Source organism: Drosophila guanche, unplaced genomic scaffold (genome assembly GCF_900245975.1).
Source record: "Drosophila guanche unplaced genomic scaffold, DGUA_6, whole genome shotgun sequence".
Taxonomy (NCBI): domain Eukaryota; kingdom Metazoa; phylum Arthropoda; class Insecta; order Diptera; family Drosophilidae; genus Drosophila; species Drosophila guanche.
Window position 1 is genome coordinate 13,713,370 of NW_022995743.1, and position 26,738 is coordinate 13,740,107.

The following is a 26,738-nucleotide window of genomic DNA, read 5'->3' on the forward strand; positions in this document are numbered from 1 at the left end:
ATTAAAGTTTAAACGATTATTTGGGTACATTTTTGTGTACGTCTTAAATTACATCTATAAAGTTGACTAGGTAACAAATTCCAGATGAATCAGTAGTAGTAGATACAAATTAGGTGCCAAGTCCTTGGACCGAGTTGTGCCCAGATAGCGATCAGATGGTAGGTAGGAATGCTGGCGACAGCGGCTAACCGCCACCGCCGCCGCCAGACAATTCATCCTCGTATTGCTTGCGGAAACAGTCACCCACCGGAAAGAAGTCCCAGCTGCGCTGCTGGTACATATTCCACACGTACGTCTCCTGGCCGGTGTACTCGGTGTCCGGTTTGTTGATCAAATGCATCAGGAAGAACATGTAGTTGGCCAGATTATGCTCCTTCTGGACGTGGGTATCGAAGCCATGCGGCACTATGTCGAAGAAGTCCTTCCCCATGCCGCATATGAAGCAGTTCGATTCCATGTTATCCTTGACCGACTCCAGCTGGTCACGGAGCTCACCGAAGGCGTCAATGATCAGACCCTGGATGATGGCCAGCAGGATAATGATGACGAAGAAGAAAAAGGTAATGTCAAAGATGATGCGATACACCTCATAGTCATCCCCATCAGGATCGCCAATCTCGTCACCAATGCCTCCGCCCGCTCTAACGCCCTTGTACAAATGAAAGACGAAGCACGTCAGCATGTCATGGCACTTCTTGTCCACCTCCTCATCCTCCTCCTGTATGTAGAACTTGCGGAAGAAATTGAATGCTATCACCGTGTAGATGTAAACAATGATGGTGAGCAGCATGACGGTCAGGACCAGTTGCTTGCCGTTGTGCGTAACCGACTGGAGGATGGTGCGCAGTGTCTTGAAGCCAACGGCCACATCCAGCAGATGGGCAGCGAAAAAGAAGTTGTTGAAGTTTCCCATCACCGAGAAACTGAAGTACCACAGCGAGTAGAGGAAGGCGTTGTCCGTGAAGGTGACGCCCGCCTTCCATACCTGATAGCGCCAGTCAATGTTCATGATGTACTTGAAGATGCCCGTCTCCTCGCTCTCCTGCGCTGTGAAGGCGCTCTTCTCCATGCCCAGCAGATTCGAGATGGAATCGAATTCGTATGTCTCGCTGTACTTTTGTCGCACCTTCTTCTTGACGAACTTGTCCCAGTAGTTGACCGGGAAACTCTTGGCCGATATGACCAGCTTGTCCCAGTGCGACTTGAAATCATCGTCCTCCGGCTGCTCGGCAATGAAGAGGCCATCGAACTCCAGACGTCGGGCAATCTCCTTCTCGCGCTTGAATATAGCCAGCGGCACCTTCAGGTGGTAGTAGGCGATCAGCATGGCCAGGGACACAAGCGAGTGTAGACAGGCTGCAATACGCAGCACGTGCGCCATATAGAAGAAATCCTCGTCGACGTGCACAAGCTCCGGTATTTCATCCTCCATTTCCCCATCCCCGGACCCGCCGTCACCAGAGCCACCAAAACCAGATCCATTCATGTCCACACCTGCCCCCGAGCCGGAGCCCAGAATGAGTTCCTCCTCGGCAGAGCCCTCGGACTCGCTCTCGAATGAGGTGACCTTGTAGAAGAGCAGCATGAAGTTGATGCTGAAGGCCAGCACCAAGGCGACGTATTTCAGGTTGTAGAAGTTCCTCGCCAGGAAGCTGACTGCCCTGTGCGTGTACTGCGAGAAGTCGATCTGATGAACTGCGGGCGTTTCCTGTGGGGCTGCCGACGACTTCTTTGCCTCGGCTTCGATGGAGGCCATGGCCGCCTCTTGGGCCTTTTGCGCCTCCTGTCGCTCCTGAGCGGCCTTCTTGGCGGCATCTCCGCCCAGCAGATCAACAATGGAGATGGGCTCCTGGTGGGGCTCGCCCTCGGCCAGTTCCCCGGCCACAGCTGCGCCATCCTCGGGACTGGATTCGCCACCTTCCTCCATCGAGGAGTTGGCAGGAGATTCATGAACCACAACCTTGTACTCGCCGTTATCCGCCTTGTTTATGTCCAAGCCAAAAGCCTGAACAGTTCCGGGTGGCTCTTCCAACGGCAGCGGCGGCAGTGCTCGGCCAAACGTCTCCTCCTCGACCACCGGCAGCTGGTCCTCCTGCTCGGGCGCGGGGCCGCGCATCAGGTTCAGCAGTATGCCAAAGATGTAGCGCACCACACAGAAGTGCGCGTAACCCGTGTAGTAGAACATGTAGAAGATGATCTTGAAGAAGCCGACAATCAGCTCGGGGATGGACTTGGTCTGCATGACGCCAATTTGGTGCTTGATGTTCGCCGGACTCAGCATGTGGACACCGAACTTGAGGCCTTCCTTGACGGCAGTGATGGTGCGTCTGATGGGATCCCGAGCGGCGCGCTCCTCCTCCTCCTCGCTCATGTACGAACTGTAGGCGGTGTCGCGCTTCACGTTGCCGCCGCCATCATCGGTGGCCATCAGGCCAGAGGCATGGGTCATCTCAAAGATGGCATCCTCACAGAAGTTAACAAAGGCCTCGAGCTTCTCCTTGTCACCGCCCTCGGTGACGATGGAGTAGAAGAAGGCACGCTTCGATTCGCGGATCTGCGGCTTCTCCCACTGCTCGATGTTCGAGTCCTTGATCTCGAAGTAGACCCGCTCGATGCGCTTCGAGCTGCCCAAGATCTCAATGCGACCCAGGAACGGCTCGAAGTAGTTCAGCACCGAGCCGGCCGTCTCCAGGAAGCGCGCCAGACGCGGCTCATTCGGCATATGCTCGCTCAGGTTGGTCAGCAGAACGGCCAGGTTGAAACCGATCTCCTTTGATGGTTCATGGAAGCGTTCCACGAAGGCTCTGTAGTCAATCTTTCCCTCGTGATTGCGTTCGCAACAAGCCAAAAGGAAATCCATTTCTTCCCTGCATTTTCAAGGCGAAAGAGACTTAAATTAAATCAAAATCAAATTAATGGGATTTCCCGCCTTACAGTGAGTAGTTCTTCGATTGCTCCATTTTCTCCCTAAAGTCCTTGGGTGTGACCCAGCCCTCGTTCTTCATGTCAATCTCGTGGAAGCTGGGTGACTCGATGAGGTCGGCCAGCTTGAGGAACATATCAAAGTACTTGAGGATCAGCTCCACATTCGACGCAGACTCCACCAGAGTGTCCACCATCTGTTTGCCAATGGTACCTGATAAGGAACGGAATATATGGTAATGGAATCGATAGATAGACTTTTATTGTCGTACCATTGACGACATTTCCTTCCAGCATAGAGAGCATCATGGTGATCATATCCTTTTGCAGATTGAGCAGCTCCTTCAGCAGATCCACCTGGCTGGAGTGCTTCGATAGCTTGTCCTGCATGTGCGAAAACAGAAACAGGAAGCCACCGACAGCATCCCACAGACGAGAGTGGGCCAAAGCCTGCTGATTGAGGGTGCAGGGACCCTGGATGACCTCGGTGAGGGTGTTAAACACCTGGCTGGCCACACCGATGGCCTTGAAGAAGTTTGCCTTGCCGGCCGGATCGATGATCTCCTTGCTGGAGTAGTGCCAGTAGAAGTCCATGATGGACTCCTGCAGCCGCAGCAAATAATCCACAGTGCAGATGACCACATTGACCGTTGTCGTGTTGCCAGCCTGTGTCCTCAGATAGTTCTGCCACTCTGTAAGGCAGTTCATTAGATGGGAGCATTCGGAAGGTAAATGCTTGTGGACTCACCCAAGTTGTGGCCCTCGCAGGTCAGCTGGATGAACCGGAAGAGTGCGCATGTGAACTCCGCATCGTGCATGTTCTTCTCGCCTGCCGCCCCCTCGGAACCTACACCAAGACCTGCACCCGCACTCGGAATATACTCTTTGTTGTTTGTTTTTTTGGTTTTGGGTTTTTATACAACGATACAAACGATTCGGGGATATATCGGGATGGTTTTGGTTGGCATGCGAGACATTTTGGTGGTTGGTGGGGTAGGATCAGTTGGTTGGTTGGTTGAAAGGAACGAAGGAAGTAGACACAAATCAATATTCGAAAATTAAGAAGAATATTTGGTGGCACCAGCGAGTAGACCAAACCAAAACAGTCACAGAAAAGCCAAAAGAACAGAGGAGCGAAAGAGCGAAGGGAGGCGAAGGCCAGATGCCAGATGCCTGGAACTTACCCTCTGCTTTGGTGTTACGCTCAAAGGCGTCCAGATCGAGGACACTACAGGAGTTCATGAGGCCCGCAATCGATGTGAAAAATCCCACATCCTTCTTCTCCTTGAGATGGTTGAGCATGCCCATTTGGATGTCGATGTTGCCGCCGCGCAATATAGCGATGCCGAGATTGAGTGTCGTCATTACCATCTCCGAAGGTATACCTTTGGAGGCGGAAATGTGCAACAGCACCATTTCGGCAACGCCACGATTCGACAGACGGGCCTGATGGAAGAGCAGCTTCTGCTTCTCCATCTCTTGTTCCTATCGAGTGGGTAGCAGACAGATTAGTCCCAGAGATTACACAAACAATACAAATGTTAGTAAGTATCATCCCCCTCCTTACCATTAGTTCCCTCATTCGCCACTTGGGTTAGACATGTCCCGAAAGGGGTATTGTTAGTGTGTGGATGAGGATCGGTTAGTGTAAGTTTGGATGTAAGAAAAACTTACATGGATGCTGGTGCCTTCACCCTCTTCGGCACCCTCACCGCCCTCGCCATCTTCGCCGCCCTCCTCCTCCTCCTCGCCACAGGACTTGGCCGTGATTTGGGCATACGACATGTAGAGCAAATCCTCCTGCAGGGCACCACTGCGTTCGGTCATGGCACCGCGACAGAATGTGGTCACCAATTGGGTAAGCGGATCGGGCTTGCTGTCTGTCTCCTCCTCGTCCTTTTTGGACTTCTCCGAATCCTCGAATGTCTGTGTCAGATCCTCCACCATCACCTCCTGGCCGACATTCTCCTCGTTCAGCCATTGCTCGTGATATGTGCGTGCAAAGATGTTGCAGGCGCGATGTCTGTCGAAGTACACAAAGATTATTAGTTGGGTGGATAAATCTCAAACTTAGATGGAACAAACAGACATGCTTTTAATGAAATTAAATTAGTAAACGAAAAGTCAAACAAAAACCGAAGAACGTAAGAAGTGATCGTCTCTGCTTTCGGCAGTTTTTGCAAAGAATGTTGTGAGAGATAGAGATTCAAACAGAAGAGAGGCCGAAATCAAATGAAAAACTCTTATTGGATGTGCGACTAGACTACCACCTGCTCATGCGATATAGATGCTTGGCGCGTAAGCTTGAAATAACTGCCTGGCGACGTGCCACCGAAATCTTTGAACTCCAGCGTTTGGTTCGATTCTTGGAGCCGGCCGCCTAAACGTGCACAGTGAAGCAGTCGGAGGAGTGGTTCGAGCGATTGTTTTTTGTTTTGTTTGGTTTTGTTTTGTGGCAAGCATTTTGGTCAATGAAGCATTTTTCATAAAAATATACAATAAATACACAAATGGATTTTAGAGTAGAGCGCGCATACCGCAGATTAGTAATTAGTAGAGATAAAAACCAGTAGGAAATAAGTAGAATGATGATGGAAGGAGGATTGATGCTGGGGTAGAGAGTAGACTTTTCGATTAGGACAGGCTCCAACACAAGGCTCTGGTTAGTACTGGTTAGCAAACTGTCTCGCCTCGCGAGACGAGCATTTAAAGTCAGCAATCGCCATTAACCTGGGTAGAGAGTGTAGCGATGTCTGACGGAAACATGCGATTACGGCACGCTTCCTTTGGATCGACACAACGCTCCTGTACACATTCTTGCTCTGCTGTTGCGGATGGTCGATCTGTAAATGTCGATTCGTACACGGATACGGTTACGGATTAAATGAGAGAGAGATTTGATTGATTTGTTGTTTGATGTTGTGAAAGGAAAATAAAAATCGTATGATTAAAAGATTTATCAGTAAGAGAGATAGAGAGTGAGCGTTACTAGAGAGGGTTCCATTTTTGCACTTACCATATGAAGGCCAAACAGCACCTTGGCCATGGCCACAATGCGATCCACTGTCTCTTGCGTCTTGTCCTTGCCCTTTTCGTTCGAATTGGAATTCGCTTTCTCCAGGGCCTGCTCATCCAAGGGCTCCTCGCTCTTGCCCAGCTTCGAGTAGAGATAGTGCTGCCAGGACATCTCGTCCGAAGGATCCAGCTTGTCTGGCAGCGTCAGTTGCATGCGCGCAAACTCGATCACATCGTATTCGGTCATCTTCTTCAGGTAGCGATCCTTGCAGTGCTGCACCAGCTCCTGCTCCCGCCCAGCGAACAGATTGAGGCCGACGGGCAGCAGACGCTTCAGGCAGGCAACCATCAGACTCGCCTGCACCTCCTTGTCCTTGTCCCGTTTCTTGTCCCTGTTCTTCTTCTTCTTCTTCACCTTTCCCCCCACGGCGGGGGCGCCCTCCGATATGGCAGAACGCCGAGTGGCCGTGGGCATGATCAGTGCCATGTTATCAATCTCGTTGGCAGATATAAAGTTCTGCTCCTCCTTGAGGAAGTACTGGCTCTTCGACCAGATGTTGAAGATCTCGGCCACATGATTGTAGAGCTCCTCGGCCTCGGGTATGTTGTCCTTCAGCCAGTGGTTGCGCTGCAGATCGACATACTTGATCAGCAGCGGATAGAATGAGTAAATGTCGCGCACGAGCAGATTCCAGTCCTCCTGCAGCTGCGTCTCCACCTGGGACGTGTCGTCGGTGGCCGACTTGATGAAGCCCCGCATGCTGTCTTCCTTGTGGAGCATGTTCTCTGTGCGCTTCTTCACGCGCTCCGCCAGCGGCAGGAATGGATCCTTGAGCAGCTCCTCCGACGTATTGATGATGATCTGCTGGGTGTAAGCCGCAATGCGGGTCATCCAGGGGGCATTGTCGTTGCCAATGTTCTTCTTGATCATCTTGAGCACGTTCCGCAGCAAGGGGTTCATGTGATCCGCTGTGACCATGGTCACATGATTTCCACTGGTGGGACTCACATTGTCCGGTCCCTGGGACCACCAGAAGGGCAGATAGGCGCACAGCAGCGGCAGTATGACGTCGATAATGTGCGGTGCATCGTTGTACGTCTTGTCCGACTCCACGAACTGGTCCACCTCGCTGAGAATGGTCTCCAGATTGGGCATGCACTGCTCCATCTTCACCATGATGTCCTGAGCCTCCAGCGAGTGGTCCGCAATGCGGTTCAGCAGCGAGTACTGGTTGTGCTTGTTCAGATGCGGCTCCAGGTAGGCCACCGGGAAGCAGGAGCTGTACGCGCCCAGGCATGAGCCCAGCGCCGGACGATGTCGCTCGATCTCCGTCTTCAGATACTTTCGGTCGTGCGTGAGTGTCCCGTCTGTGCCCAGGTGGTAGAGTGCTGCCAGTATCTTGTATGAGGCCACCTGGATCTCGTCGAGCAGCAGATCGCTGCCGTAATCGCAGGCCGCCAGATGATCAAACATCGCCGTCAGCACGGGCAGCACCACCTGATTTACATAGCCCAGCGAGGTGGAGGTCTTCAGGTGTGTGCCCCTCAGGTGGCTGTACTTGCCGTCCTGCAGATTGAGAATGGTGTTGCCCAGATCGTCGGACGTTTGATTGAAGAACGTCAGCATGGAGGTGCGTATGAACTCGGGGCAGTTCTTGGTCAGCGTTCGCGCATCGATGCCCTTCACCAGCACCTGCAGGCAGCGCACAGTGATGCGCACATCCGGCCCGAAGGCGCTCAGGCGGTTGCGCAGCAATGCCGCCAGCTTGCAGAATATGGAGGCAACCATTTCCTTCTCCTTGAGCGAGGCTGCGCCGATGTTATTGGTGGCCGTGGCAATAGCAATAAAGTAGTTGCGGTGCGTGGAGAAATACTTCTCCATCAGGGGAAGCACCACCTTCGAGAAGAACTTGATGTCGCGCGTGGCCGTCTTGAAGGAGGTGCGACGACTGAACGTGGTCGATGGTTTCAGCAGTTTCATGTTGATGGTGGCCCTATCCAGATACGCGATTAGCTTCTCCAGCAGCGAGTACGAGAACCTCAGCTCAACGGCCGCCTGGGTGGCTCCACCCTCCTCCACAGCGCCGCCCTTGGATGGTCTACAAAGAGTGGGGAGTTTTTATGTGTTTCTGGATTTATGGTTATGTGATCTGGTACTTACTTGTGCAGCTTGTATCCCTGGTACTGCATGTACTTGAGGAACTCCTGCGATCGTTCACGATCCTTCTTTTTCTCCTTGTCCGTGAGCAGATCGTACGGCACCAGCTGTGGGTGTATTACACCGCCGCAGCCATTCAGCTCCTCGTTCTTCTTCTTGGCCCAAATGTCATGGGAGTTTTCTGCCAGCCGTTCGGCCATGTTCTGCATCTCCCTGCTGAGTGTTAGGTTGCTCATGTCCACCGGATGGGGATTGTAGTTGAAGGGACTGCCCTCGTTCTGAAAATCGTGCTATCGGAGTTAGCGTACGGATTGCAGGAGAGGGTCGGGCGGGGGAAACAGATTATGAAATGTTGGAAAAAATGAATTAGAAGGAAGCGCAGAGATTGCAGCCAGATGGGATTAGATGGGCAACGTCGGAGCACACGGCTACATACAATTTGTGGCTTAGATTGGCGACGCGTCGATCCACGATGATTCAGCGGCACATCCACCTCCGAGTGCTCCACGGTCCAGCCAATGGCCAACAGACCCTTCAGGCACTCACGCACTGGATCGCGGTAACGCTCCCGTTCCTGCGAATGGACAACATTTCAATTATTTCACATTTCTACACACTAACAAAACGATTTTCGATTAATTCTGTGAAAGTATCAATAGATTTTAAGATGCAATCGATGGTTTAGTGATCAAATGATGATGTAGAATCAATCCCCCAGCACACGTACATATTCAGTGAGCATGTTGTAGGGCTTGAGGCGGGGATGCTTGCGTTCGCTCTCGGATCGTATGTCGCCATAGGTCCAACTACCCTCCAGGCGTCGACTGGCCCAGGCGTCGTGATAATGTTCGCTGAACTTTTGCACCAGCGAGTTCAGATCGTTGTCCAAATGGACGCTGTTCGTGTCGATGGGATGGGGCACATATTGCGGCTGATCTGGGGCACCCATCTGGCGGCCATAGTAGTCCTCGTCGGTGTTCTTCGACAGACTGTAGTCGGGCGGCAGGGCGCATCCGATGGCAATGAGGCAGGGCAGTGCTTTACCGAACAGTTCCGGGTCATAGTCCATGTTGCTGAGCGAGTCAAAAATGTTGGAGAACAGGAGCATGGTCAGGCGCTTCTCCTCGTCCGACGACGCCCCGTACGAACCCTGGCCTTGAGTCGACCCATAGTACTTGGCGCAGCGATCGAAGTGAAGTGTCAGCAGCTATTAAAAGGAAGACATTAATTCTCTTGAAGGTTGATATTTATATTTTATTCATTAGCTTACCCTTAATGCCACCGTGGTATACTCGGACAGCTTAGACACATCCACAGTCAACTTGCGCAGCAGCTTGAGCAGCATGGCAGGTTGCATTTGGGATGTGAGGGCCACCAGGAAGTCGGAGACGGCCTCCCGCTGCCCCTTGGTTAGCATACGATTCTTGGATAGCCGATAGACCGTGTGCAGAGTGGCATCCAAGAGGCTGGCGTAGTTCTCCGCCTCGTTGTAGAACTTGGAGTGCTTGATGAGGAGGGGTAGGATGGAGTTGCCAATGTAGCGATTCATGGCCAAAGCCATGTCGCTCTCGGACCCATCGCTCTTATCGAGAATGGTCGCGGTGCGCAGATCGGGCAGGAAGGCGTCCTCCAGCAGGCGATAGAAGAGATCCTGCGTCTCGATCCCGTAGACACGCTCCAGGAAGAGCACAATGCTCTGCTTGTTGTTGGGCAGTAGGCCCGAGGGCATGTCCGACTTGGGCTTCTCCTCGCCGGGCCCCGTCTGGGAGAGAGTGAACTTGAGGCTGAGCACACCCTGCAGGTCCTCCAGCGGCACCAGAGATCTCAAAATAGCTCTAGCTCTCAGCGACTCGTTCTTGCCCTGCTCGATGACAGACGCATCGGGGGCACAGCGGCCCAGCAGGTCGACGAGCGTACAATAGAAATTGAGTATGGCGGCACCCGTGTCAATGTAGTCCTCGTCCTCGTCGCTCTCGGGCAGCGGATGTGTAAAATTCAGACCGGCTATGGTGGTGCCCTCGGCCTCGTCCTGCATTTTACAGCGATCCGAGATGCGCTCCGACATGCGATTGGCCTCGACGATGGCCCGGAACAGACCTTCCCCTTCTCCTCTTAGAGCCGGTCCCAAGCACTCTGGACGACGGATAAGAAGACGAATGACAAGGTTCGCATTCTCCTCGACACTCTCGCCATTGACCCACACGCAATAGCGCAGAAAGTCCAGGTAGCGCTCGCCCTCGACGGGATCCCAGCCGAGATCGGGATAACCCTTCTCAACAAGCTCCGAATTGCTCTGCAGTCCGCACCTGGACAGATACACGGCGATCTTCTCCAGGTAGTGTTCCCTAAGCGCCAGAGCTAATTCTGTGTTCTCCATCAGACTCGAATATGCCACATCCAGGGGTGTGGAGCCTCGCAGGCTCGGCCGTGCCAGCAGGATGTTGGCGTTGTCCAGCAGGAAGTCAAAATGATCGAACATGGCCTTCTGGTTCTGGCGGCCGGTGCGGCAGAAGTAGCACAGAAAGCGACAGCAGGCCACGACCATCTCGTGGGACGTGTCCTTCTCCTTCGAGGGCACACCCTCGCCGCCCTCGGGCTGGGCGGGTGCATCGCTCTGTGCCTGGGCCCGCCGCCCCAGCGTGTTCATCATCACGGCCATGACGTTCTCGTGCACGCGCAGAATGCGTATCAGATCGGGGTGCTGGAAGAATGTGGCGTTGTTCACCAGCTTCCATAGTCGCTTGCGCATCAGTTCCTCCTCCTCCTGGCTCATTTGGACGGGCAGCAGGGCGCGAATTTGGCTGAGGCCCACCCACATTTCGGCCACATCCTCGCGCGCACGATTATTGATCACATAGGTCTTCTCCAGAGCACGCACCAACTCACCAACGGTGTCGTATTGGCGCAGCAGGAGGCTGAACATTTCGCGCACCAGCTTGGGGTTCTCGATTTGTGACTCCTCTGCCCAGCTGACGATTTGCTTGATTAGAACCTTGCGGAATACCTCCTCGGGTGTCTTCTTTTCCGGCTCCTCCACCTCCTTGGGCCCCTCCTCCAGCTCCTTGACTGTATTGATGAAGTTATAGATCTTCGTGATGGGCCCCGTTTTGATCTCCTCGATCGCTGTACCGCTCTCCGTACCGTCGGGCTCCTGCAGCGCATTGAGCGACACCTTCTGCATGAGGCTGTCGTGAAAGTCGCCCAGTCGGCCGCGCAACTCAAGGCCACAGGTGCAGTTGTCCTGGTCATCGGACTCGAGATTCTTGAAGCACAATATCTGGTTCATTTGCTCGCGCGGCGGACACCGGAACTCCTTGGTCTTTTTGGCCGCCACAGCACTGGGCAGATCCGATTGTTTGATCTCGATATAACGACGCAACTGATCGGTTTGCAGGTCGCCCACAAAGTCATGCGAGAACGCAATGATGCTTTCCACCCGATGCCGCAGCTGTGTGTCATACAAATGGTGCAGCAGATAGCACATCTGCAGCTTGGCACCCTCGGCCATTTTCATGGTCAGCAGGCCCTTGCGGTGTTCATCTTTGCCCTCTGAAAAGGAAGCTCATAAATGGAGAACAAAAGCTGGAGGAATTCTGGATGTTCCCTTACCTTTCTCAAATTTGGCATCCCATGTCTCGGGATCAACCATTACCAAAAGCTTTTGTACATCTTCGTCGGTGAGGACACCGACCAAGAGCAAGCGATCTGTGAGCTTAATGAGGGGTCTACAAATCATTCAGCAAGGCAGTTTGCATTAGTTCGTATCGGTTTTGTGTCTAGCATGTGTTTACTTACAGGAATAGGTTCTCGTTGGTCCAACCGATCGGATCACGATTGTGCACCTGATTGATTTCAACGGCTTCCTTGAGGGCCTCCATCACAAACTGCCTGACTACTTCTAGGGGGAACTTCGGGGAGTACAATTGGTCGATGTTGGGTATCGGTTCGCTGGAAACACTTGGCATACTAGATGTTGCAATCACAGGGGGTCTGGACGGATCGGATCGGATGCACGGATATTTTGTTGTTGTTGTTGTTGTTGTAGTGATTGTTGGTGCAGAGTGTGTTGGATGCAGGAGCAGGAGCAGGATGAAAGTAGAATGAGGCATGAACAATGCTAGATCTCTACGGTGGTGATCGGGGAAGAGAGCATCTACGGGTTATCTACTCACGTGATTTCCGTCATACGCAACTGGGGACGCACCGACTCAGTGACGAGGGAGCGCAGCGAATGCTGCATCTCCTCGTCGGCATAGAGCTCCTTCAGTTCGGCACCCAGAGGCGTGATATACTCATTCTTGCACACCTCCATCGTGGTGGCATGCGACTCGAGATGCAGGGCTATCAGCAAATCGTAGAAGCCCTGCCGCAGCGGACCGCTCATGTACTCCGACCGGATGGCATAGAGCAGCTGCTTCTGGTCCACGTGCTGACACAGGGCGTGCGCTGCCCGGTAGTTGGACTGATAGCACAGTGCCGCATAGAGGGTGAGGCTGTGAGCATGGAAGGAGAGCAGTTTGTCCATCTCGATCAGCTCCAGTATGTCGATGCAGCGATCCTCCTCGGGTATGTGCAGTGCCAGCATGGAGACGGGATCCTCGCACAGCATCGACCAGCCGCGTATGTCCGACAGCTTCAGGGCGTGCACTTGCAGCGATGTGTTGGGCACACGGGCCCACTGATGCGGCCGCAGGCACTGCACCTTCAGACGCGGCGGGGACTGGGGATTGATGTGCTTGTCGCTGGTCGGCAGTACGGCCGCCGACAGGGGCAGTGTGGTGGGTGTGCGACCAAGCTCAATCTGGAGAATCTCCTTGCTGGTGGCCTCCACGAAAATGGCCGGAAACAGTTTGGTGTCCGGCTCCATCATCCAGCGGTGAGAGGTTTCCTTGCCCTCGCACGTAAACCGAATGATTCCCGTGGCCGTGTCCACGAAGCAACCCACGAACATGCCCTGCGAGGCACCTTTACCGGAGGCATCCTGGGTCACCTCGTTGAACAGTTCATCGGCTCGCACCACGTAGCAGCTCTGGCGATCGATCCGCTCGATGGGCACCTCATAGTCATCCTCAATGTACACGGATCCACGGCGCACCTTGTTCTTGTTGAACTCCTTGCTGTGCAGATGATACTGGGTTGTCACCCAGCCCACGTACACGTGCGTGGGATCCTGGCCGGGGAATATGCGCACGCCGTAAAAGTATTCGTTGATCAGCTTGAGGCAATCGGCGTCGAACATCTCGTTGCCCGACGACTCCACCGGCGGTTGCCCCAGATTCGAGGAGCTCAGCTGCTTGGGTCCCTGTTGGGCCTGTTGCACCGGACTGGATGGAATCTCCGCCTAAAAGGGAAATAATTTTGAATTAGTTTAATCCTTGCATTCCCGTATACTCACATTATTTAGACGCAGTGTTGGGGCACGGGTTGTCATTTGCTGGTTGACCACATTGCGGCCATGGGCCACCGTGTTGCGGCGCTCCAGCGATGTGTCCAACGTTCTGGAGCCCATTTTCTCGCGGCTCTGATCGCGCGACTTCTTCGAGAAGAACTTGAATGGACTGCGGCCGCGCTTTTTCTTGTCGTCGATCTCCTCCCCCAAACCGTTCATATCCAGCACCGATGTCGATCGCTGCATTTCATCCAGAGCGGCGGACATGTCGCTCTCGAAGGTGATGTTGCGCGTGAGGCTGCCCTTGCGCGGCGTCCGCGGTGGACGCATCATGTGTTCGGCCTCGGCCTCCGTGTGATCGTCAAAGTTGCGCGTCAGACCCTTGATGTCGTTCATGTTGAAGCCGCCCTTGAGCATGTGGTCCATGTGGGCGGCCGTTTGGGCTGTTTGCATCTGAGCTGCCGCCTCCTGGGCTTCGCGCATCAGGCGATACTGACGTATCTTGATCTCCTCCCAGCGGCGCGACTTCTCCTGCTCGCTGATGAACTCACCCATGCAGGTGACGGGCAGGGAGAGGCGCAGGAACTCCCAGTTGGCCTTCTCCATGGTCTCGAACGTATTATGGGATATCTTCAAATGCGGCGGGGTGTCTGCTCCCCCAGGAATACGCGTCACATCGATGCGGCAGTCGGGCATCTCCTCAGTGTTCTCGAAAATGGGCTGGTCCTTCGTATACCAATGGGTCACGGGCCGACGCATGTTACTGTATGTAATGAATGGAATGGTTTGAGGTAGATATTCGGGCTGCAAGTTTCGATTACACTCACACACAGAATGGCTCATAGCCCTCTTGAAGGCCGCATGTGGTGAAGAACTTCAGTGAGTCCACGTCCTGGCCATAGATGAGTCGTGCCTTCTGGCCGACGCCCAGTGTGCAGGCGGGCACAAAGCCCACTCCCTCGGCGGTGACCTCGGCAAAGGTCGTCTCTCCACCCAGGGCATCCATGAGGAGTTCTCCGTTCAGTGAGAAGCCTGCACAGCACATTAATTGATTAGAGTTAATGGATAGAGTTACAGCCGATAGACAGGCGCATATACATATCTAAACGTATCAAAGCCAAGAACCAAGCAGCCTATTTCTATTGAATTCCCAATGTGAGGGAATCCAACAAGCAATTAAAATTCCTCTAGCCTATTCGTGCTGATTAATTTGCATTTTGGATTTTGATTTAGAGACTTGCAAAATCCTTATTCAAATGTAAACTCTATTTCGGATTAAAGCTAGTTAGTAGTAGATTTATAAAATCGCAAGCAGACTATAATAATTGTACGAGTGGTGTTATACGGTGTTAGCTCTCATGCTAAATATTGTACATTGATTTTTGATTGATATTTGATTAGTTTGATGACTAATTACAGGCAGTTTAATTAACAGAGACAGAGAGACGAGTGAGTAAAAAGCTTTTGATGGGTCTGATGTGTCGTCACCTTCTCCTCAGGCATTCAGCCACTCAGGCACTATCCTCTCAAGCTTTATTCATATGATATGTACTGGACGTTAGAGCTAAGGATTGGCTTGGTTTTGTTCGATCCAAAATGTGTACTATAAAGAAGCGCGGACTATAAAAGCTGATGGAACTAATGCATTGTTGTCAGAGCTCTTGCAAATGACCCTCGACATTATCAATTGTTTTATGGGCAAAATCATTAGATTTTGTATTATTTTGGATTGTTTGGAAGAAACTTTTGAAGGTTACTTGCGAGCTCTGCTTTGGGTGGGAGGGGTCCTGTTCTTTAATGATATAAATGTAGATCTAATGAAGCTGCTTGCCAGGGGTTTTGCTTGGGGGCAGAGGGTAGGGTGGGACTTGGGCTACTGATTGTCCTTCCACATTGCTGGGGCCATCAGCCTGCGACTGGTTATGGTTCTCGTTCTGGTTGCACTTTCTGTTTCACGTTTAGTAGATATCAAAAGCACGGAATAGAACAAAATACATTCTTTAGAATGCTAAGGGGCACGGGGGGTTGGATTTTTGGTTTTCACATTACAAAGATAGATACAGAGAGACAGGCTTATTGGTGGTTCTTACTAATTGTGTGATCGGCTAGGTCTAGAAAGACACCGACTATGTCACCGGGTCCGCACTGTTTACCAAACGATTCACTGTTGCCACCATAGACTTTCTCTTCCTAAATTGAATTTGAGAATTGAATAATATTCATAGGTGATATAGATATGTAGGTGGATGTCCCTATTTGAATGTTGGTTAATGATCAAATGTGTCGCTAAATGAACAAATTAAGAAGAGAGAACTCAAGACTCTTCGATTAGGTAAGAAAAAAGAGTTAAACAAAATGCGTAAAGAATAAATTAACGTTGATAGTGCCGCGATGGCAGTGCCTCTATGGGTCCTTACTGATGGTTTGCTCCTTGACATCGATGAAACAACCAATGACATCGCCAGCCTCATACCGCACACCAAAGTGCTCAATGGATCCGGCATGCATTTTGGTCACCTATAATCATTTGGGGGTTCAGAGGGGGGTTTTTCAATTGATCTTTGCATTAACGCCCGCATCCCACTTCCCGCATAAACCCGTTTTAGTGTTAAGGCAGGAGATATCCCTGCATCCTGCCCTAAGCTCGCATCGATTGCCAATCACGATCCTCCCCCACTGGGGTGACGGGGGTGTGTTGGGCATACTCACATTGTGTCCATCGAAGGCCCAGCTGGTGTCCTCGCTGCCGAGCATGGCACCCGGATAGCAGTCGGCTCGCGCCCATCCTACGCGCATTGGTCCCGCGGTGAGGACCTCAAATTCGAAATACCATTTGCCGGAGGTTACGGCATAGTTGCGCTCCACGCGGTACGTCCGGAAGCCGGCGAACTTCAGGCGCTGAGCTTCGGCCAGCAGCGCTTCGGTTCCCTCGCCTGTGGGCGGATCCAGCACATAGCCATAGACCAGCAGCGTTCGCACCGTCTCCGAGGCGGTGTCCCGATTGGCCTTCTTGATGGCCTCGTCCACCTTCCCGTATGGCACCAAGTGGGGACTGCGATGGTTGTCCGAGTCCTCGTTGAGGCCATATGTCCAGCCCTGCTGGATGCGCTCCCTGGCCCACAGGTTATGCGTATTCTCGGCCAGCTGATCGACAAGCTCCTCGAGCTTGGGTGTGAGGGTGACGGCACTGAGGTCCAGCGGTGCTGGCTTGTAGCCATTGCCCTGCATGAAGATCTCGTTGGGCAGACGCACCGGACGAATGCGGGCGGGCGGCTTGTCCATGGTTATGTAGTAGCCCAACGAAATTATTGTCCTGAGGGGTGGGGAGAGCAAAGAGAGGAGACTGTTAGTAAAGGCAACCCATCACTGGAAAAGTTTCTGTCTTACTTGAGTGTTTGTACAGCCAATTGATTGTCGTAACGCTTCTCGGCTGCCGGCAGCTTCTCGAACTGCGTTAGGCACGGATGAATGCGATGATAGTCGTCACGATGTTCGCCCCACGACCAGCCCGCCTCGATCTTGTTAAGGGCCCACATTTCGTGAATGTTCTCCGCCAGCTTCTCCTTGATTTGGTCCACGGAGCTGGGCAGGGTTACGCCCGTGGTGTCCACGGGCTTCGGCACAAAGGCCGTGTCGTCCTCGATGAGCCAGGGACCTGCTAGAACGTTTTTGGTGAGATTGCCAAAGTAGAAGCAGGGATCCAGGCTGAGAATCTGGTGCGGCATCAGGCACTGCACCAGTGCCGAGAAGCCCATGGGTGGGGTATACTTGAGGCGCCCATGATCGCCGCCAAAGAGGAAGCGACAGCTCAGCTTCGAGGAGCAGCTCATCACCGGAAAGAACATGCCGTCCAGATTAAAGTCCCGGAAGCAGCCGCGCACTTTGACGCCATTGAAAGTGAACGTGATGACGGGCACCGACAGATCTATGGCCACGCCAATGACATCGCCCTTTCGGATGTAGGGTTCCTCGGTTATCGCATCCACCACCAGGGATTTGCGTCCGCCTGTCCACAGATAGGCGCCATCGAAGCCAAATGAGTACAGATCATCGCCCACGCCGTTGCCGCCCCACTTCTTGCCACCGCCCGGATATGGCACATAGCCGGAGGTGTTGGCCCAGCCAATGCGCAGATGGGGCATCATGTGGGTCGTCTGCTCAATGTGATCCATGGTGATCTCAAAGTACCATTTCTGGTACATGGACGACCCGTCCACACGTCCCACAAAAATGTTCGGCCGAATGCTGGCCACGTGGTCCACCAGCAGGGTCTGCAGCAGCAGGTTCTTGCCCGGCAGCAGGAAGTCACAGATGTTGTTCTGGGAGGAGCGCACGGCCACGCCGTTACCGACGCACAGGGAGCACAGTACATCGAGAACCTTGGGGTCACGTCCGTGCTTCTCCAGCAGTGAGATAATTACCTTGATATGCTCATCCCGCATCATATTCAACGCCTCGGGCGAATCGATGAGCACACAGTGCAGCACATCCAGCATTCCAGAGCCCTCGCTGGAGGCCTGGGAGCCCAGACGCGAGAACAGCCAGTTGAGGCGATTACTGTTCGCAAACTGAGCGCAATTCGTGTGATTTCCCTTGATGATGGCGGCCAGCAGTTGATAGAGATACGTGGAGATGAGGTCCCAGCTTTGACCGGTCTCATCGCCAGCGAGAAAGCTGGCCAGGAAGCCCTGGGACGTGATGATATTGATCTTGTCAATGGCCTCCAGTATCAGATTGAGAACGCCCTCCTCCTGGAACAGATCCTGACGATTGCGTAGCGCACGGAAACGATTCTGTTTCTCCTCGTGTTCTTATAATAATCAAGAGATTTCCATCAGCTAAGGAATGCTACTACTTCTACACGTTACATACCCATATCGTCCTCTGGTTGAGAGAAATAATTGATTAAATCCTCCAGACACATGACCATCTCATTGAGGTTCACCTTCTGGAAGAACACCGAGTGTCGGCGATTCGATTGCAGGGTCTCCAATGCCCTAAACAGAATTGTATATTAGTTTCAAGAGTTTTATGGGAGTTCTTGTGATAATTACGTGATAAACTGAGTGAAAAGGCTGCTGCACTTGCGGATGACACGCGCCGTTTTCGATTCCTCCTCTTGGGAGCGTGAGAAGTCAAGGCAATCGTCCATTTTTCCCTCCTCATGGAGAATGGCCTGCTTCTCCTCGACCTTGCCCACGCCCTTCTTCTTTGTCTCGTAGCTCTTGTAACTAAGCCACAGGCTCGTCTCGCAGTGCTGGACAATGACGGTGGTGTCACCGTATTTGATGATCGGCGATCCGATCACTTCCAGATCCTTGTCCTCGAGCACCTTCTTCTCGTCGTCCTTTTCCTGCCTGAGGCAGAAAGTCGTCGTGGCAATCGAAGCCTCTTCCTTCTTCACCAGAATCAGCTCGTTGCTATCGTTGACACCCAGATAGCGTCCCGTGGTTATGTGACGAATGCGCATCGGATGGTACCAGTTGATGAAACCGCCCGTCCACTTGGTACGCGCCAATTCCAGGCGCCACAGGGAACGAGCCTGAGCCATGACCACGCCGCCCTCGTAAACGACAATGCTGCAAGGGCATGGAGGGTTTAATTAATGTCTATCGATCGTGATTAGATGCTTACTTTTGACCCGCCTCACGACCCCAGGTGCTCGGTATGGTAAGGCACTCGTCGCCGCCGTGAAAGAAGCGTAGAACGTCGCCGCCAAAGACATAGCCGACGTACTTCATGCGGGAGATACCCGTGCCGTATGGCTGAACGGACCAGTGGGTGACATGGAAGCTGGCATTCACAATCGACTGCTCGTTCTCCTTGGTCGTATGCAGGTAACGCTCTGTGGCCACGGACACCAGAATCAGATCATCACCGACGCGCACCTTCTCACCCTCAGAGCGCTGTTTGCTCGCCGGATGCACTGTCCACCAGCAGGCCTCGCCTTGGCTATGCTCCTGCAGACCCACATCGAACGATAACTTATCGTTGGACGACGAAGTTGACAGACACGCCAAGTACTGAAAGTTTTTAAAGATTAATATGGGTATGATTCCTTCAGCTTTAATACAGGAACGGCACTTACCATATCGCTATTGTGATGTCGAAGCAAAATGGCATTGCCGTAGAGCAATGTCCTATGTCCCGATCCGGTGCCTTTGCCCTATCGGAAACGATTGATTAATGAGTTTGTAGATCTTATATCTAAGGTTTGGAACATCTTAAGGATTGAGAGGCCGAAAATACAAACTACTTTTCATTTTCTACAGCATAATAACAGTGAGCAAAGGGTAAGGGTATTCAAATTCAAAAAGAGTTAAACTATTAGATTCGATTTTACATATGTTAGGATGTGTTTGCGTTTGTGGGGGTTACGGAATTAGCTAAACGTGTGTCAGTACAACTAGACAAATTATGTGTTCTTTCTCGGGTATAGATATTCAATCAACATAACCCTTTTATACTTGTATCCTTACACCACAGTTCGATCAGCACTAGTTCATTGGCTGTACAAATTTCCGTTTCGGGATTGTACAGCTATTTTGCATGGAATGCTAATGGAAATGTGGTATATCATTTTGCACGTATTCTTGTTTCTTATATTGAGAGAAAGAGATACACAGACTGAGCGAGCGCTTAAAGATTATTCTCGTAAAGAGAAGCAGCAACGGAGCGAACAACAATAGCGAGCGAGAAAGTAATAGCACTACAGACATTACACGGATCAAATTGAAACAGATAGAGAGAGAGAGACAGAAGAGAGATAGAAGCGCGAGTACGAGTAAAGAAGAAGATTGAACGGTAATACTTACAACTTGACTATCCTGTTTTTGTGGGGTTTTTTATAGAACAAATTTTGAAAAAACAACGAAAAAATTGATAGGTTACAAATGTGTAGAAGAATAGGTGGGTAGGGAGAAGAGAGAAGAGAGAAGGAGAGAGATGACATGCAATAGAATATTTCCGTAATACATCAAAGTTTGCATATTATGTGTGTGTGTTGGGGGGGTTTGAGGTAGGTAGGAGAACAAGCGACATGGATCTCTGAGCACAACATAAAATAAGTTTGGATAAAGTAAAAATTTTGATGTTTAATGTTGGAGAATCCCTAATGAAAGATCTCATACAGAAGGATGGATATTCATACCCCCCAAGTGGTGTTTTACTTACAGTCTCGGATCCCGCCGCCGTCACCAGCTCCTGCAGGGCGCGCACCGACAGTGCCTGCTCGATTACGAAGACACACTGCGATAGATCCGGCGGCACATTCTTGTCGGCAATGTTCTCGAGGAAACAATGCCGATTACCAAATCCCTCGGCGGCCAAGCAGACACGTTCACCCGTCGCTGTGCACGAGAGTGTGACCATGTCCTCCTGTAATTGTATTTAAATGTTGAGTGGAGGATTTCATGCAATTTGGGCAAGGGGAAGGGAAAGTGGAGAATGGTGGCTGCTGCTAGGTAACAATTAAGTCGTTAAGAGGCCTAAAGTTCGGCTGCAATTTTAATGAGACTTTGGCAACAATTACAACCGGCAAGCTACCACAATACCAATTGGCATTTGCCCACACACACGTACATACATACATGCATGCATGCATACACGTGTGCCCTTTGGGGGCAGGTCCAATGCCGCATCAAGCAGTGGCAATGCACACGCAAATTGAGGGAATTGTTACAAGGCACAGCAAATGTGCAAATGAATGGGCAGGCGGGCAGGCAAGCCGGCAGGCCAGGGACTCCCAGACTCCGGACATGGACACGGATGCCACCGCCCTAACCACGGGCCTCCACTTGGATGTGATTTGCGTTTGGGTTATGTGATGTGATGGGATGGGATGTGATGTTGTGTGTAGTAGTCGAAGTTAAATGAACGGTAATGGATTTCGAATCGAGCAATTTGCATAATTTAAATACGAATGAAGTGCTTGCCGAGCGATAGCCTGACACAGCAGCTTCACTACTGTCTGTGTCCTTCCCCGATCGGCATGGCAAAACTGTTTAAAATTTAAGCCTGACCACATTCACACACGCCCACACCCTCATACGCCCATGGAAAAAGACTTGGCCCCAAAAACTGCAGCTCATTGACGAAAATTTGCATTTGACTTCCATTCCGATACCGAGAAAATGTTTTTGCAACCTTGCACTTTTCCGGTCAATGGATTTGTGGAACCGCAAATTGTCTCCAACAACAAGGAGGCGGACATCTAAAGGACGCAATTCCCCTGGCTCCCATATTTATTGAATTACTGCTGTGGGAGGCTGGGATTTAGGGACTGATATACAGACAGGTTTACGGTTACTTTCCTACCGGCAAATAACTTTTGCCCTCAAACATATTTATTTATTGCGGCAAGGTGTCGTCGTTTCTGCTGACCCTTCAAGCTGGGGAGGAACTACTACGAAAAGGGCAGGAGGAACAGGAAGTATCACTATTTACTTATACTCCCAATAATGACTGTCATTTGGAGCACCAGATGTGGGCATTGATATATGGAAGCATTTGTCAGCTGACGATGTGTTCATCGCCAGGCCCCGCCACCATCTTGGGAGAAATCTATGTAAAGTGGAAAATGAATCCCAACGAAAAAGGAGGCCCCCTTTTGGTGACTGTGATTGAATTTGCGACTCGAGTTTTGTATTTATTGCGTGCCATAAACAAAAGTTAGGGTCGCCCATAAATATGCATTACAGATACACCGAGGGACGCAACATCTTTTATGGATTGGCCCATCGGTGGGCACTCCTCGTCCTGTTCCTCTGCCACCCCTTCCGGCAACTTCGCCGCTTTGTCGCATATTTTATGATACCAATTGTGAAAAATCCCCCATGGATTTTATTGAGTGGACGTAATTGATTTTAGATGATCTCCCTTAAGGCCAGATTGTCAGTCAGTAGCATTGTCCGCATAACCCCCGTTACTCACCGTTCTCAGGAATGAGACATCATCCTGCTCGGAGCCACCTTCCGCTTCAGCCATTTCGTTTGGTTAACGCCAACGACTGCAGCGCCTCCAGGCAAACAAGTTCAACCCAGCAGCGTTGTGTATTTTATTTTGTTGGGAATTTCCCTTTTCAGCCACTCGAATCGTATTCTTTTCCTTGAAGAGAATTTAATTGATGTGTTTTTAATTTGTAAGATTTTAGTTACTCTCTCGTTTCATTATTTAAGCACTCTCGTCATGATGCCAAAGAATTCGCTGTGTGGATTTTTGCATGGGATGTCAGAATTTGAGTGAAACGTGCGCGCACATTTTTCTGTTTTTTTATAGTTTGCGAATTTCTACCGCTTCGTTTTTGCACTCACACACACAACACACATATGCATGGTTAACTACAGAGAGCTCTCTCTTTCATTCTTTCTCGCTCGCTCACATAACAACTAGTCGGCTCTTCGACATTTTGTTTTGGTTTCGCTGTACGAACAGCTGTGTGTCCGCTCTGCTCTTTTGATTTTTTCGCCGCATTTTTTTCCTTGTGTCTCACTTTTACCGTTATATGTGTGTCACGCCACTTGTGTGGGATTTTGCAAAGACATATGCAAATATGTTTGAAACAAAATGTGGGTGAAGACATGCAATGGCACCAGCACTTGACATAAATGATAGAGGAACCTCTGCTGTTTCTTCACTTAATAGCTAAATTCACAAAATCTATTACACTTACTGCTGATCGTTCGATTTCTTTCTTCGTTCTTCGACAGACCGATATTCTAGGCTCACTGTATCGATATATGAATCGAATGAGAAATCGATAGGGATCGACTGGCTAAATAGTGTTTTTGTAAAAACAATGAGCTGATAAATATGCGCAATAAGTAGAATTCCTGGATAATTGCCTATTTACTTGATTGTTAAGTTCTTAATACTACAATAATCCTACAATAATCAGAAGATACATTCTCATCGATATCTAAACTCGACACGATAGTGCCCTCACAAGCCTATAGTGCGATCACTGGTTAAAAAGAAAAAAAAAGCAAGACAAAAAGTGCGCGAAATTGCCAATAGTAAAGCAAAGTGAAAAAGTTGTCGGCTTTAAACATATAAAAGCGCGCTCGGAAAACAATTGTAGTGTATATCATGAACAATTTTTCGGCTTTAAACATATAAAAGAGTGTTCGTAAAACAAGTGTAGTGTACATAATCTGATCACTGGTTTAAAAGAAAATAGAAGAAAGACAAAAAGTGCGCGAAATTTCCAAAAGTACAGCAAAATGAACAATTTGCCGGCTTTAAAAATATGAAAGAGTGTTCGGAAAACAAGTGAAGAGTAAATTATCTGCGGCTAGTCGAAATCTAGTGTTTTTGTTTTGTTTTGGGTAAGTGCCAAAGTTACTTTGGGGGAAAGGCGTGCTCGACATGGCTAATCTCTATATTTAGTATATGTACGTATGTATGAATGTGTGTTATTGTTCAGGTGCTTGTCAGGATGTGTGCCATGCAACAGTTGCTGTTTGACAACCATCCATACATAGAATCACTTGACTGGCATGACAATAATGTTTGGGGTATTGGGATATCATAATTAATTGCTTCGTTGTGCGTGGGGTTCGCGTGATTCGCTTTCGTTGTATCCTTGAGCCAAGGACTTTGTTTCACTCGTTTTGCTGGCGGCATAATGTCTGCTAGACGGAACGCGACGATACGAGATACGCGACGGGACGCCCCCACTGCGTGGCCATTGGTAATAATCCAAGGGTCCGGATGACAACGCAGTGAACGCAGCGCCCAAAAACAGCTGCCGCCATTTTGCCAAACCAGTGGCTCCCACACCCACGTCTCAATCCGGCGCGTCACTTGGGTTTTCGTTTTTTTTTTTGATTTTTCAGAAAAGATACTTTAGTTTTCTTGTAGAATTTGAGTTTTCCCAACAAATTGTTGGCGTTCAGCGGTGTCGTATGTTTATTTTTGGTTTCACCGCCGCACGAACACCGCCCGAGCATCGCCCGAAGGCGCACAAAGCCGACGAGGAGCGCACACATGTCCAAAAATATCACACGAAATGGCCTGGGCAGCGCACAAAACTAGAACAATTTTCAGAAATTTTCTCAAATTTTCATATTTTTACTTATTTGATACGGCACAATGATAATTGCACATCTTATGCAATTGGAATCAATCGAACAGCAGCACTGGAGCCCGGCTCTGGCATGAGGCAAACGGTTGCGCAGGGGGCCAGGCAAAAGAAAAGCATGGATTTTCCACGTTTTCCCCCAGTTTCACAGCACCACACAAAACGCACATATAGATTCTATACTCGATGCTGGGGGCCCAGTATGGGGACAGCAGAACCACGGCGAACTTACTTTTCGTGTCGATATTACTCTCTAGACTGACGACGAGCCCCAAACGACGGCGACTACGAGTGCAGAATGTTGAAGACGAACGACCGAACGAGCGGCACGCAACACGCAGCAGCCTCCGCAGTCGGGAGGCAAAGCGAAACAGTGGGTCGAGTGGCACGTGAATTCAAATTAATTATAAATAGGATGCTGGAGAAGATTTTATGCAAAAATACGGGAATGTATTTAGGAATTGTGAGCATCTAGGGAAGCATCTTATTAAGGAATGAATTATATGTTGTTGTATATGTTTGTAAACAAAAGTTAGATTATGCACACATATACACACATGTACTGTTTTGTACTATGTCATTTCATGTTTGCCCCACTGTGCGGCGATTTTTACCCCGAAGAAATTTCTCGCCGGCTTTGCCGTTTTGGCCGTGATTTTTGTTCGCCTCATCGCTTGTTGCTTGTTTGCTGCACACACACACACATGCAGACACTCGCACGTACACTCTTTATTTCGCTCCAATTGCGCCCCGGTCTTTTTGGTGCTTTGGGGCCAGGAATCAGCTGTTGGCGGTTCGAGGAAATACCAAACACGAGTCACCTCCCGCCGTGCACCAAGAAAACAAAATAAAAACAAATTTTTAAAAGGTTTCTCAGTTTTTTCTTGTTTCTCGTGTGTATTATTGTCAGCGCGCATCGTTGTCTTTTTCATCTCCTCTGTCTCGGACCCCCTACCCGGCTGTTTCGCTGAAAGCCTGCCAAGACCTGTCGAGTCTCTGATGATGATGCTGTAATAGACGTGTTAAAAATAAATCATATGTGGACTATGTATATCCCATGCATTTTCATTCAACTTGAACTTGTCAGCTTTTAATGAATGAAATCATATTTTTGTGGCCAAATTCATTCGTTTTTCGTACGCTTTTCTTGACAGCGTCGCGATCCGACGGAATAACTTGGGATGCGATTCATACAAAGGGGCACTGCTACTAAATATTCGTAGTCTAGGCAGACAGAACCCTAATTTATAAACTACCGACTATAAACTTGCCAACATTCTTGCTTGTTTCTATTTAGTTGGGGTCTGAAAAAAGGCTTGGGATTAGGGCTCTTGCTATTCGTACCATGTGGCGGATGCATAATTTGAATTATTGCCCATTTCATTGCAATTGCTTCCAGGGCATGCACTTGACGTAGATGGTGTTCAGGCTAGGTCTCAAATTAGCCAAGTTTGAGGCTGCTTCCTGGTGCCGCTGCTGCTGCTGTTGCTGTTTCTGCAGTGCGTTGATAAGCTTGCACCGCCCCGAAATGGGTTTTATGAAAAACAATACGGATGAGCACAACTCTGAGCTTTCTAGTGCATTGAAGCCGTAACAAAAAGGATGTGGATGCAACTGTGTGCGTGATCCTTGGCTGGGAAGATCCAAAGAATTGTGCAGGCAACCGGAACAGGCAAGATATACTCTGTCTCGTATGCAAACTGCCTTCCATCATTCCCGTCTCTGTATCTCTGTAGCGCTGTGTATCCCTCTAAGTGTGTGTTTGGCATTTTGGGTTTCGGGTTCGCCACAATTCATTACGATGGGGCACGGGCACTCCCCCAGCTGCCATTTGCGGTTCCTATGGAGCGATAGCCGTAATGGCTGCGGCTTCGACCTCAGCTCTCTGGCTTGTTTATGGGTGCGGCTTCTTTGATTGTCAGCTGGCTATTTCCCCAAAGGCATAATTGTTGTCTACGTCAGGCTCTGGGCCAAAGGCCCACTGCTGCGGTTCAGACACAGGAGCTTGGTTACCGTCTCTCCGGTTTCCCTGCCCTCCCGACCCAGCGGAATATTAAATTTAATGATGGAATTTTACAGTGGTTTTTCGCGCTGCTGCCCCACATGGTTGCCATGTCGTCGCACATGGGTCCAACCGGGTCCAAGTTGTTTCCCTGATAATTTGCAAATCCTTG

At 50.4% G+C, this 26,738-nt stretch overlaps 1 protein-coding gene across 9 annotated transcripts; it reads right to left on the minus strand.

Moving 5' to 3' along the window:
- On the minus strand, positions 1 to 24,865 carry LOC117582620 (ryanodine receptor). 9 transcript variants are annotated; one of them, XM_034270530.1, is made up of 28 exons: positions 24,797 to 24,865; positions 22,416 to 22,589; positions 20,658 to 20,861; positions 20,300 to 20,311; positions 19,573 to 19,650; positions 19,119 to 19,507; positions 18,539 to 19,063; positions 18,357 to 18,481; positions 16,872 to 18,294; positions 16,194 to 16,797; positions 15,575 to 15,674; positions 14,312 to 14,516; positions 13,491 to 14,247; positions 12,268 to 13,436; positions 11,891 to 12,043; positions 11,705 to 11,820; positions 9,366 to 11,644; positions 8,823 to 9,302; positions 8,532 to 8,669; positions 8,099 to 8,385; positions 5,939 to 8,036; positions 5,653 to 5,765; positions 4,597 to 4,945; positions 4,107 to 4,407; positions 3,671 to 3,781; positions 3,195 to 3,614; positions 2,935 to 3,136; positions 1 to 2,867 (listed from the first exon to the last, which is right to left on the minus strand). In XM_034270530.1, the coding sequence occupies exons 2-28, from the start codon at positions 22,467 to 22,469 to the stop codon at positions 185 to 187; spliced, it is 15,375 nt and encodes a 5,124-aa protein (XP_034126421.1). In that variant the 5' UTR covers positions 22,470 to 22,589; positions 24,797 to 24,865; the 3' UTR covers positions 1 to 184. The 9 variants fall into 9 exon arrangements, with proteins under 9 accessions (XP_034126421.1, XP_034126450.1, XP_034126432.1 ...); XM_034270559.1 differs by lacking the exon at positions 20,300 to 20,311 and having other exon boundaries at positions 8,099 to 8,373; XM_034270541.1 differs by lacking the exon at positions 20,300 to 20,311.
- Positions 24,866 to 26,738: the final 1,873 nt, after the last annotated feature.